The sequence below is a fragment of the Vipera ursinii genome (genome assembly GCF_947247035.1).
Source record: "Vipera ursinii genome assembly, chromosome: 1".
Taxonomy (NCBI): Eukaryota; Metazoa; Chordata; class Lepidosauria; order Squamata; family Viperidae; genus Vipera; species Vipera ursinii.
The window spans coordinates 169,460,338-169,473,717 of record NC_139512.1 but is presented as its reverse complement, the minus strand read 5'-3'; the positions used below and the strand labels follow the sequence as shown (position 1 = coordinate 169,473,717).

The 13,380-nt window shown below is 40.8% G+C and overlaps 1 protein-coding gene across 3 annotated transcripts in view; it reads right to left on the bottom strand.

Annotated features, from left to right (window-relative positions):
• The window catches only part of GLS (glutaminase), an 83,102-nt gene that overhangs the window by 28,318 nt on the left and 41,404 nt on the right, over positions 1–13,380 (bottom strand). The window contains exons 10-15 of one of the 3 annotated variants that reach the window (XM_083350514.1): positions 10,878–10,944; positions 10,357–10,407; positions 9,289–9,465; positions 8,811–8,942; positions 8,553–8,645; positions 1,853–6,425 (exon numbers count right to left, since the gene is read on the bottom strand). In XM_083350514.1, the coding sequence (XP_083206640.1) occupies positions 6,279–6,425; positions 8,553–8,645; positions 8,811–8,942; positions 9,289–9,465; positions 10,357–10,407; positions 10,878–10,944 (667 nt within the window). In that variant the 3' untranslated portion in view covers positions 1,853–6,278. Of the gene's footprint in view, positions 1–1,852; positions 6,426–8,552; positions 8,646–8,810; positions 8,943–9,288; positions 9,466–10,356; positions 10,408–10,877; positions 10,945–13,380 lie in introns of those variants that run through there. The other 2 variants (XM_083350515.1, XM_083350513.1) reach the window with 2 other exon arrangements.

Below are 13,380 nucleotides of genomic sequence, written 5' to 3'. Positions count from 1 at the left end.
GAGAACCGGGAGCATTGGGGGGAAAGAGGGGAGCGATTACTGTCTCGCTACTAAAACGAGGGCCGTCCACTCTGCTGGGGCGAGCGTGCCTGTCCTGCTCCCTTTCTCTTCCAAGTGGCGCTGTTCAGCGGAGACGGCGACGACGACCTCGGAGTCACAGCCTAGGAATGCTAAGAATGCGGGGCGGCCGCCAGCAGTGGAAGGCAGGAAACATTGGGGCTTGAGATCTCGCTTCCCCCCCTCTTCCTCCCTCTCTCGTGCTTTACATACACACACACACACGCACACACAAAAGCACAGAGAGTTCCCCTTCCCCCTTGTACAGGAATGAAAGGCCCCCCGAAGGAAGCAAGGAGACCTGCCGCGTTGACAAACATGGCAGCTGTGCAAACGGAATGGCGGCGGTTTGGAGAGTGCACGCGCACCTCTCCCAAGGACGGCGGCGGCTTTCTGACGCCTCCGGCTGGAATCGCACCCGTTAGCAGCAGCGCCAGGAGCGTCCGCCGGGGCAAATGAGGGGAAGGGTGGCTCCCCCTGCCTCACAGATCCTCGGGAGCGGCAAGGACCGGGTTTCTGCTCGGAGGGAGGGGGAGCGCAGCTCGCACGTTCCGGCTTCGTCCTCTGGCCCGGCCCAAACGCCGCCTCTCTCGCCCCCTGCGCTGGGGCCAGGGGCCAGGCTGGACACGCGAGGCGTTGTTCCCCTCCCGCAGGGCAGCCGCGGAGCAGACAAAGAAGGGAGGGACGTGCTCCCTCCTTCTGCCCCCCTCCGAAAAAGCGGGCGGGGGGCAGGCTTCCTGGCCGCGCTTCTTTGGGATGCTGGCGCCTGAACAAAGGGCGGGAGCCGCCCAAGGTGGGCTGCAGCAACTCGCTTCTCTGCCCCCCCTCCAGGCAAGCCCACGGCGCTCCGACCCTCCCACTTTTAAAAGCCGCTGTTCTTAGGAGAAAAGCCCCCGTCGCCCCCTCCCCCCCTGCGCGCGCCAGCCTGGCCCCGTTTGACGAACGCGGCAGGTCTCCAGACGGGACGGCGCACACCTCTCCAAAGGGGAGACCCGTTGCCACGCAGGTGCCTCCCATTTTGCGCATGTGCAACATGTTTTTGCGCATGCGCGTGAGTGGATGCACGCATGCGCACTTTTTGCGGTTCCCACTTTTTTGTTTGTGCAACGGAACCGGTTCTGAGTGGCTCTTTTCCTTTTTCCGGTTGCCGACCCCTGGTATAAAGTGTTCAATTGAATAGATACCTGTATGCAAGATATTTTTACTTAAGCATTGTGAGTGTGAGTGTGTGTGTGTCTGTGTGTGTGTATAAATCTATGCTTCTCTAATCCTCTGCAAGGATATTTTTCTCTGCCTGGACAAGGTATGCTTCAAACATTCTGCCCATGTCTGGGGAAGAGCAGCAGTAGCGGGGATGGGGAAGAGTTGTGCACCTAGCAAGAACATGCTGTGCTATAGGCCCAAATAAATGTGTTCTCAAGCCATCCTCCAAAGCTGATGGAAGGTGGCAAGAGAAGGAAGGCAGCGGGCATTGCCAAAACAAAAACCAGTTCAAGTTATATAAAACATCCCAAACCTATAATTTATTCAAACTAAGTGGGCCTTCATCTTCACTCGTTTTTATTCAAAACATTAGAAGACTGCTTTTTATTATCAGAACCAGGGCTTTTTTTCTCATAGAATGCTCAGAACGGAGTTCCGGCACCTTTTTTGGATGGAACCTTGTAGCGTAGGCAAGGCGGGTTGTATGACATGTGTGAGTTCCGGCACCTTTTTCTTTTACAAAAAAAGCACTGCTCAGAATCAAATCATGGCTTAAATTGCATATGAAAAAGAATGCAAAAATGCAAAATAATCTGCTTAAAATAAAAATTTATTATAATACAAAGTTAAATGGGCTCAAAGTACATAAATAACATTCAACAAATGAAAAATGGGAACACATAACAAATCATTTAAACTGAGGAGAAAAAAATCATAGAAAGATGATGAAACAAATTTTAAATACATTGTATTTTTTAATGAAACATTATGTCAAAGGGCAGAATGGAGAATACAACAAGATAAATGCTTGAATAAGAACTGATACTGCTATGAACATAAATGCACTAAGCTGTACTAATTACAGATTAAACACAATAATATTCTGTCAACTTTTGAGGCCTTGCCCTTAATGTTGAATGTAGCCATTTCTCTGATGGATATAATTTAGAAGAATCTAAACTGAAATACGTAAAATGTTTCAAATCTGAACTCCTCAGAGTTCAAAAACACCCAATGTCAAGTCTGAAAAAGACTGCTTTAATAGCTTAGAACAGTGGTGATGAACCTATGGCACACGTGCCAGGGACAGCACTCAGAGCCCTCTCTGTGGGCATGCACGCCGTTGCCCCAGCCCCGCCTCCCTCTGTGGCCCCCTCCTCACCAGCAGCCCCATGGAAGAGAGTTGCCCCTGGGCACGGCCTGCGCAGAGCAGAGCAGTGCAGCCAAGGACATGGCAACCGGGCAGTGGGGACAAGACTCCGCCCTCACGCCCCATCGTGTGCAAATGATACTGTGGGGTGTGGGTGGAGGGCATAGCCGCCATGGCACTGCTGGGCCGCCTGGGCGATCTGCGGTGGGGCATGGAGGCGGTGGGTGGCCCTGCGGGCAGGCAGGGTGGAACAGGGGGCAGGGGGAAGAGTGGGGGCGAGGGGGCAGGGGCAGGTTTTGGGCACTCGGTCTCTAGAAGGTTCACCATCACTGGCTTAGGAAGTCTGTCAAGCTTAAAATGGAGTACTTTAACTTTAAACTCAGACAGGTTTTTTGATTTCAAAAAAATAGAACAACCTTATTTTTTATTACCATTCCCATCATTGGTCACTTTTAGCCAGGTCATCTAAGTGGTAGGAGAGCAGAATTTTAGTAATATCAGATGGCCCAATCATTTGCCCACCTTAGTCCAATGTAATGTCCACATTTTATTAATTCTTGACTGTTTTCGTATTTTCTCACTTTTTAAAACTCCCTCATATTATATTACTATTTTTTCCTGGTTTTGGCCAGGAAATAACATTCTGATGATTTGATACTAAAAACACCCCCACCCCCCAATTACCACGCCTTTTAAAACAAGAACTCACAAATTATTTTACCATAGCCAAAGTACAAAAGTGACAAATTAAAAATCTTATGGGGGCAGCAATATGTCAGTATAAGCTTGATTCTGTTTAAAAGCAGTTTTCTGCAAAAATTACACTAGTATGAAGACACCATTCAAAATCAACCAATCAGATCAGTTTCACCTTTATCAATCTGTGTGAATCACTTCCAATCCAATAACATGATAATCTGAACATTGCAATCATTGTAATATAGACACTTTTCTAAGAGCATGAGTTGTAGAGATTGATAAATCATAACTTCTTTAAACATAACTTGGCACTGCGGTTATGTTTCCTATATTCCTCAGTGCTTCAAGAGCACATTCTAGTGCTGGTATTGACCCAAATTTTCCTCTTGTAGATCAAATTTGCAGATGCCATAAATTGGCCACCACCCAGGATGACAGAAGGAGATTGCAAAATCTGGACAGGCTGGAGTACTGGGCTGAAATGAACAAAATACTCTTCAATAGTGAAAAATGTAGGCCATTATATTCGGGGAATAAAAACGCAGAGCACACATACACAATGGGAGATTCATGGCTTGGAAGAACCCCATCAAAAAGGGCTTAGGCATGGTAATTGAAAACAGGATGAACATGAGAAAGCTGTTACATACACCAAGATAGGTCTGGGTACGTTAGAAGAATCATTGCACCCAAGGCACATGGCATCCTTATTCTCATCTACTCTGCAGTGGTAGGAACCCAATCCAACTACTGTGCACAAATCTGGGCATCACATTTCCAAGATACTGAGACATTCAATCATGTTAAGAGGAGAACGATAAAAGTAACAATGCAAGAAATGGACTCTAGATTGCTTTAGGGAAGATGGTCCACTGCCACAAAAATCAAGACTAGGTAGAAGTTGCACTTCCAACTCCTATTTAAGTGTAAGGGGAAAATTCCTGAAAATAAGATTTGTACAATAACGGAATGGTCTGCCTATGGAGGCTGAGTTCTTAAGTCAGACAGCCTTCTCTCAAGGATCTTGGAACTGCACACTGCAGGATCCTTCTCAATCTCTTCCAAATCTATCATGCTATTAACTGGGAAAATTTGCTACCTCCAAGTTACTGATGTACAGGGGCAGCATTTACCCACTGTAAGGGATGGAGAAGTTACAATTCAGCAACAGCTAAAGGATTCACAGATTCCCCTCTTCTGGCCTAGAACATTCTAATATTTTGGTCCTTCAATGTTGATTTTTTTAAAAAAGCCAGTAAATATACTGAGCTTGAGTACAGGTGGTTTTCATTTGTAGAAGAAAAATGTTGTTGAATAAAGCCTTATCAGGAAATATAGAAAGAACCTGACATGAGAATAGATACAACTTATATAAGTATATTGAATATTTACTCATATAACACAGCATTATGTATATAACACAGTATTATCTATTACTTGTTTTCCAGCCAACTGAGATCCAGTTTGGTCTAGAGGTTAAGGCACCAGACTGGAAACCAGGAGACTATTTATTTATTTATTTATTTAATTTTATTACATTTATATACCGCCCTTTCCCGAAGGACTCAGGGCGGTTTACAGGGTGATTAAAAAACAAAGATACAAAAGTTAAAAACAGATTTAAAAAAATTATATTCGTCCCTGCATAAATAAAACCCCAGTTAAAATTAAGATTAAAGCTAAAATTAGAATTCTCAGCCTGGGCCAGAGAGCTCGAAGAGCCAGGTCTTCAGGTCCCGGCGGAATGAACGGAGGTCGGGGGCAGTCCTCAGCTCCACTGGCAGCTGGTTCCAAAGGGCAGGCGCACCCACTGACACTGACACCACTGACACCCTGGGTGTCGTCCGCCGGCAATCTCTTACCGGTGGCACCCTGAGAAGACCCTCCCTGTTGGAGCGCACTGGACGAAGGGAGCTTGATGCCAGCAGCAGGTGTTCCCTCAGATATCCTGGACCCTAGCCATTTAGGGCTTTATAGGTCATCACCAGCACTATGAGTGCTAGTCCTGGCTTGGGCATGAAAACATAAGGCTGTATGACTTTGAGCCATTCACTCTCTCTCAGCCCACATCAGGATCAAGTGACAAGCCAGCTGGTCAACTCTGTCATGACCAAATGTATCAATACTCGGCTGGTGCAAAAACCGGGAAAGGGGGGGGGATGCAATCCCTGCATTTGCAAGAAAATGCTAGGAAGTGGGGGAAAAAATCTCTTTTCTAGTCTACTAAATTTATGATTCTTCTCTCAAATTGTCTGGAATTAAGGTTTGACACAGTAATTCATATTTTGCTTGGCTGACAGAGGAAATCTATCCTTCAGCAGCACAATAGGTTTCTAACACAGAAGCAAATGTATTAAAATTCTGTCTCATGGAGAGATGGGTGGCATATAAATTTAACATAAGCAAATTGGGGTTTTTTTTTGCAGTGGATCCTGAGCATACCCTTACCCAGGGGTCTTCAAACGTGGCCTTTTTATGACTTGTGGATTTCAATTACCAGAATTCCTCAGCCAGGCTAATCCAACATGACCTTTTTACCTTATACAGTAACATACTAATATTTTTACACAAGCTTAAATAAGTTTCTGTCTACCAATATGCTCTATATAAAAATTGTGAATTGTTTTGTCAGTGTTGCAAAACAGTACATGAACAGTTAATTTCATTTACATTTGGTTACACTGAAATTAACTGCACTTAATTGGAATAAATGGGATCAGGTTTTTACACTATTCATGAAAAAAGCAAAGGGTAATCTTTAGAATATATTAACAATAAAAGAAATAACTATTTATGACCCAGGACTTAAATTTTCCGATATCTTTGGCTCTCATGTTCTTGGTTAACAATTATGCTATCTGCATCTTGATTGTACTGCAATATTTCTCACTTGTACGGCACACTTTAAAATTCCCATTTTGCAATTCATTCTTTAAGCATGATACAAGTTTAAATAGCACATATTTAAGTTTTGTTTCAGATTGCTTTCTGAAAAACAATTATTAAAGCAATTAGTATAAAATTATTGGTATACCAATTTTGGGTATCTCAAGCATATTTACAACCCACTGAAATCAAAATAATAAACCTAAAATATTTGGAACTGTGTAAATTGGAGTGTGTTTAAAAATGAAACCAAACTCTCTGAAACCAAAGCCCAATCAATGCACTAGTTTTGTTCTCCCCGACCTTCCATTCTATACACTACAGTTGTGGAGATGTCCTCGTTTGATTCGGGTGACACTTTTTTCCACACAGTCTCTTTTAATGCAAGTTCGTGCTGAAGACTCTCATAGTCCAGTGGTCCAAAGGAATGCTAATTGTTTAAGCAACATATAGTATGTATTAAATTACCAATGAAATAAAACATTCTAGCATTATTTTTATTTATCAATTAGCACTTGCTGGTTTTCAGAGATCTCTCTCAGCCTGACATTATCATGCCACATACTTTTCAATTTCAAACCACAGTGAATAATTTATTTAATTTGGTGGAAGGGAAGAAAGACCCCCCAAGTCATTCATAACAGGATGCCGATTGTGTTAATTAGCCATACAGGAACTTTCATATTAATCTAGAATTCCTGAGGTTCTATTAGTTACTGAGTTACTACAGCAGCATTTCTACAATCCAGCTTCTCCTGGTTTAGTTCAACTCTGGCAATCCAACCTTCTTTCTATCTTAGGCAGGATGGTTTCCAAACTGCTATGGCAATAATTACTTAGGTCCAAGCTTTGCTGTAAGTGTTAGAAAAATGAGTAATGGACTAAACATTTTAACTGTACAGGGCCAATCTTTTTCCCAGCCCAACCTCAAACCAAGGGCCAAAACCTAAAAATTGCCTGTGAACTTACACAAGCTACAATGCAAATGGAATTCCAAACTCAAAGTAATGACTATTGCTGTATTTTGAATGGCATTAAAGGTAAAGGTTCCCCCGCACATGCATGCTAGTCGTTTCCGACTCTAGGGGCCGGTGCTCATCTCCGTTTCAAAGCCAAAGAGCCAGCGCTTGTCCGAGGATGTCTCCGTGGTCATGTGGCTGGCATGACTAGACGCCAAAGGCGCACGGAACGCTGTTACCTTCCTACCGTAGTGGTCCCTATTTTTCTACTTGCATTTTTACGTGCTTTCGAACTGCTAGGTTGGCAGAAGCTGGGACGAGTAACAGGCGCTCACTTTGCTACGCGGCACTCGGGATTCGACCCGCCAAACTGCCGACCTTCTGATCGACAAGCTCAGCGTCCTAACCCACTGAGCCACCGCGTTCCTTTTGAATGGCATTAATGCCATTCAAACACAGACTTCTTCCCAGTAAGATCAGAGCCATGGTCAGAACAGTACGATGACTGACATGTTTGGAAATTAATACAAAGCTCTGTCTCTCAGGCAGTACAATTTTAAAAAACATTGGCTAGGACGCATCCCTTCCCCCCCCCCCCTATTATGTCTTTCAGCAACAAGCAAGAGATTACCCACTGCTACTCTGAGAGCCAAGAACAGTACTGGAGATATTTCCTCACTAATATTTGGATCAAACGTGTTACCAAAATAAAAGTAATCTGTATTATATACAATTTATTTTTCTTGTAAGATCAAAATCTGTAACAAAGAACTTTGTCCCATAATTTTTATGAAGTGAAAATATACCACTGAATATGCTAGCTTTTTGTCATGGCATTTTATCTAGGATGGTTTTAAGACCATCTAGAAAGAATACATGAACAGTTCTCAAATTTGTTTGAGGTAATCTAAATATACTAGGCTCAGATATGTTATATAATACCAATTATCTAACCAAACTCAACTAACTTTCAGTCAGTTATTACTAGGTAGCCCTTAACTTACATTTGAAGCTATAGCAGATCTCCCCAAAACATACTTATGACCATGTTTCAAAGTTGCAACGACTGCTTCCCCCGAAGATACATGACTGCATTTTGGGCATTTGGCAACTGGCCCACATTCCCAGCCCTTTGTAGTGTTCTGCAGTCATATGGCCACAATTTTTGTTTTTGTCAGAAACCAACATTTACAGTTTCCAGCAAAAAAATGCCCAATGGGTACAATGGATTCACTGAACAGCCATAGCATCTGTTTAATGATTTTGGCTTTTACTTAACAACTGCCACAAAAACAGGTTGTAAAACTGGGTGCAGTCACACAGTAACCCACTTAACGACTAGTATGAGTTACAACTATAATTCTGGGCTCAATTATGGTTAGTAAGTTGAGGACTACCTGTAACCAGTAAAAGCCAGTGATTAATGTAACATAGCATTTGGTAGTAAATTCTAGATGTGACAGATGTTGTCTGAATTGTATCTGGACACTCACAACTCAGATATTGATGTAATACATGTCATTGACCAATCCTATTTGGAAGTTGCTATGCACAATATACGTGTTACACATTAATTTTATAAAATACTTCCAACTTACTCGTTGATCACCACCTTCCCTCCGAGGATCAAGCTTCTTTGCAAAATGCCTCAGGTTATCATAATTATGAAAGTTGCACAAAGAAACCAGTTCCTGCAATAGTGAAGACATCATTGTGTTATATTTATACTCATGTATACTACCACAGTTTACAGTTGACTATGTTTCATTCAGCTAATATTATTGATCACACATACTGTAACTCATAAGTACTTCTGCTACAGACTACTAACAATTCAAGTAAGAAGACTTGCTTACGTGACAAAAGTGTATCCCTTTAACGCTGTTGCCCATCTTGTCTAGCGGAGGTGACCAGCACATCATCCCCATAACGTTAGGAACAACCAAGAGAATGCCACCAGCAACTCCAGATTTGGCAGGAAGACCCACCTAAATGAAGGCATCATTTAAACTGTTAATATATGCTTATTGATACTTAGATAGCATTCACTGACTATCCATATCATCTGTCAAAGTAACAATATTTTTCCAAAATGTTATCCATTAGTGTAAATTTACATCCCAGGGATTATTTGGTTGATACCTCAAAATGCCTTGTTTTTCTGGATTCATTTCTGTCCTGACTAGTTCTATATGTTCTAACTAGTCTATATGACATGGAATGTTTTTTTTTACCACCCATGGTAAATTTGCTAATTAAAAATTTAATTCTTTTTTAAAAAAAAAGAATAACTAAACATTTTTTTATAACAGATCCCTCTAAACAAACACTTACGTGGAAGGCAAACTGTCCCGAGAAGTCATACATGCCACACGAATGCATCAAACTTAGAGTATTCCGAACTGCTTCAGGACTCAGGACTCTCTCACCAGTGATGGGGCAAAACCCGCCATTGGCAAGGGTGGCTGCCATGACACTAGCAGATTCACAAGTCACTTCTATGGAGCACAGCTTAGGGAAAACAAAGAAAACATTGATCAACCTATGCAAACAGGAGGCTACGTAAGTAAATGGATGACAGGACTATCTTACAAAAAGGAGCCTCAACCCATAAAAGAGTCTATTACCCTATGAACAACACAGCAGATGAAGATAGACTGTTTCCAGATTAGGGAATAAAGGCCTATTCGAGTAAGCATGAAATGAGCATCTGATGGTAGCAGTGTTTTTTAATGAAAGTGATTATCATGGTACAAGATTAACTCATAAAACAACTGGGTGAGATTTTTTTTAAAAAAAAACTTGTTCTCTAATCAGTGCAATAGTGAAGCTTGTTCTGATGAAAGACTGACATTTTTAAAAGAAACATTTAAAAACTACATGATCCGGTTACTGCAGAGATGAACGGTATGAACAATCATGTGAGAGATCCAGGACAATTTATATTATTTACTAGTGTGTAAAATTCAAAGCTGTCTTATGTTAAATCTAAGGAGTGGGGGGGAAAGCTTTTAATTTTTAAAAATTTTAATCAGTAAAAGGATTAGTGATAAGAAAATATGTTTTAGTTAACCTAACCAGTATGAGAGCACCAAGGATAGGATTAACTATTTCTTCTCCATATAGTACTACAAAACTGGCTGCAAAACATATTACATTATCACTACAAAAATATATAATTCTAAGGTCAAGGATTGCAATCAACTATTAATTTACATTAAGATCAGAGAATGAGAAATGCTGATTTATTAAAATATATTCAATGGGAATATCGTTTAGTTAACATACTTGCCCCAACAAAGGATTAGATCCTCTGCTATGAAAATATTTATATAAATAAAATTTTAACCTGTAATTCTACATAACAAAGAATAACAAATATTCTAGAGATTAATTAGCTACCTGGAAATAGAAGTCCAATATGCCAACCATATCTGTGCCCTCTGGAAAACACTTGAAAATAATAGAATATTTTAGTACATCATGATACTGTGATAAAAATTAGCATATATAAACTAAAACAAAAAGAGGAGAAAATCTTAGTTCTGAAAATTCAATTGAGGATTATCTAAGAAACAAAGAATTATTTAGAATTAAAATAAGATTTAAAATAATAATTATCTAGAAATAGGACTTCCAGACATTTAAGTCTACCTTTCTGTGAAAATTTGAAGGAAAATATTTTAGCTCTATTACAAAACATCAAATAATGTGTACTTCTGTCAGGTAGTTTAGCAAAAGATTATTAAATGCTTTTGGCCACAGAAGGATTACAGAATGGAAGAATAACACTGTCACTACATTTATATTAATATTGTATTTACCTTTACTGTCACTATGAAGAAATAAAATGTTATTTGTAGTTTCTTCATTTGACATTACGTACATTTAAGGAAGTGGAGTAAATATAACCAAATGCATACCTTTTTCTCTTTGAGATAATAGCCTATTGCAAAGTTTCTGTCTCCACTCTCCCTTTCAGACTGGAATCTAAGGCAGAAAAGGGGCAGAAATGGATATCGAACACTAAATACTTATTAACAATAGTATTGGTGGATCTTTATTTAAAACTCTAGTAACCTATTTAGTTTGGGAAGACATGGACTATCACTGTGTGGACTTTACATTAAAAAGAACAAATTAATGCTGCAGCATATTATAACGCTCAATGCAAAGGACATGTCTATTTACTACAAAGAATTAAACTAAACAATTTTTTGTAAATAAGATAACATCTCAGAAATGGAACTAAAATATTGATCATGTAGCTGTCATAACTACTTGAGAATACAAGAGAATTTATTTAGATGTTAAGTGAAATATAGGAATGCAATGTAAGTCAGAAAAGTAACTCCATTGTTACTCTAGATCAGGGGTGTCAAACTCATCCTGTGACGTGTCGCGATGTGTCACGACTTTTTTCTCCTTGCTGGAGCTGGGATGGGTGCGGCTTCCATGTGACACATCCGGCCCGCGGGCTGGCAGTTTGACACCCCTGCTCTAGATCTTTACTAATGCAAATCAAGAACACAATGCAAATTTCACCTTTTCTAAACTGTATACATTGCAGGCAGTGGGTATACAAGATAGCAGCAAACTGTAATTGTCAGACAACTTCAACATTAGAAAGGGCTTTATTTGGCAGAGGACACAGCAGAGATTACCAGAGAAGCTAACTACTTAAGATTAACTGCAATAACGTTTTAGTTTTTTCATCCCATATTGCAGCAGTCTCCAACCTTTCCGGCTCAGCAATCTGGTGGTCACGGAGGTGGCAGGAGTGTGTGTGGTTTTGTGTGCATACGCTGCTTTCACAAATGCAGTTGTGTGTGCACACGCACTCACCCACTACGGCCCAGTTCTGGCCTGGCATTGGGTCCTGGACCAGGGATTGGGGACCCCTGCCATACTGCATTTGAAACATCATTCAAGAAAGCTTTTTTTATTCAAAACCAGTATGATTTTGAGAGGGACGTGGTGGCTCAGTGGGTTAGGACGCTGAGCTTGTTGTCGATCAGAAGGTCGTCAGTTTGGCGGGTCGAATCCCGAGTGCCACGTAACAGAGTGAGCGCCTGTTACCCGTCCCAGCTTCTGCCAACCTAGCAGTTCGAAAGCACGTAAAAATGCAAATAGAAAAATAGGGACCACTACGGTGGGAAGGTAACAGCGTTCTGTGCGCCTTTGGCGTCTAGTCATGCCGGCCACATGACCACGGAGACGTCCTCAGACAAGCGCTGGCTCTTCGGCTTTGAAATGGAGATGAGCACCGGCCCCTAGAGTCAGAAATGACTAGCACGCATGTGCGGGGGAACCTTTACCTTTACCTATGATTTTGAACCACAAACCCAATAGTCAGTTACTTGAACCAGACAAAATAACATCATGCCTGCAAACGACACAGATACAGTCTGTTATAAGCTGCCAAGTCACAATAAACTTCCTTTTCTGTAGGAGTGATTTTGAGATAGAATGCTTCATTTATAAATGATGCGGTGAAACTCATCTCCAACTATATCATTTTATTAGACGTTGAGTGGTACTGCTGACTATTTGCATCCATATCCAAATAAGCATACAGGAATATGACACTGAAGAGAAGACCATCCACCACTTATTTTCCTTAGCATCTATTTCCCCTTATACAGGGAGGTTTCTTAAAATATCTAGAAGCATCAACTGATTATATGCTTTTTAAAGCAATGCAACATCTTGCATTGCCTCTCTTAATTTTCAACAATATTCTTTAACTCTGAATTCCTGGCCTTTCTGTAAATTCCATTTTGGGTTCTGCATTGGGCAAATCTAATGCGTAAGAAAATATTGAGAAACGGGGCAAAGGAAATGGTCAGATATAAGACAGCATGTCCTGCAGCTGCATAATGGGCAGAGAAAGAGGCCGAGAAGGGTTCTTGTGAAATAGGGAGCCACATAAATGTGATTAATAAATTATTTTTATAATGATTGCTTTTTACATTGTTGTTTTACTGGTGTTGCACAATGCCCGGAGTTGCTTCTTATGAGATTGATGGGCATATAAATGGGATAAATAAATTTAAAAAAATTAAAATGCCTTTTAAAAAAGTAGTCAAATAAAGTGGTTTTATTTGCACTGATTTGCGGATGCATCAAAGTCAATGAAACAGAGGGATTTCTGAATTTCTTAAGGAATATTTTGCCATGTTTTAGTCAGAATTCTATCGATTCCTTTGCTAATGTCAACATGTTCTGCTCTTTTTTTCCATCGCAAACCATTCCTGGGATACAACTATTTTCCTCTCCTCCATCCTTCAGTGGGAAGAAAATTTATTTTTGTGTGCACAAATCTGATGCATGAAAAGCACTTTACTACTTCTTTTAAAACATCATCACCATTGGTGCCATCATCACTCCAACAGACAGGAACTACAGCAAATTCATGCTGCTGTG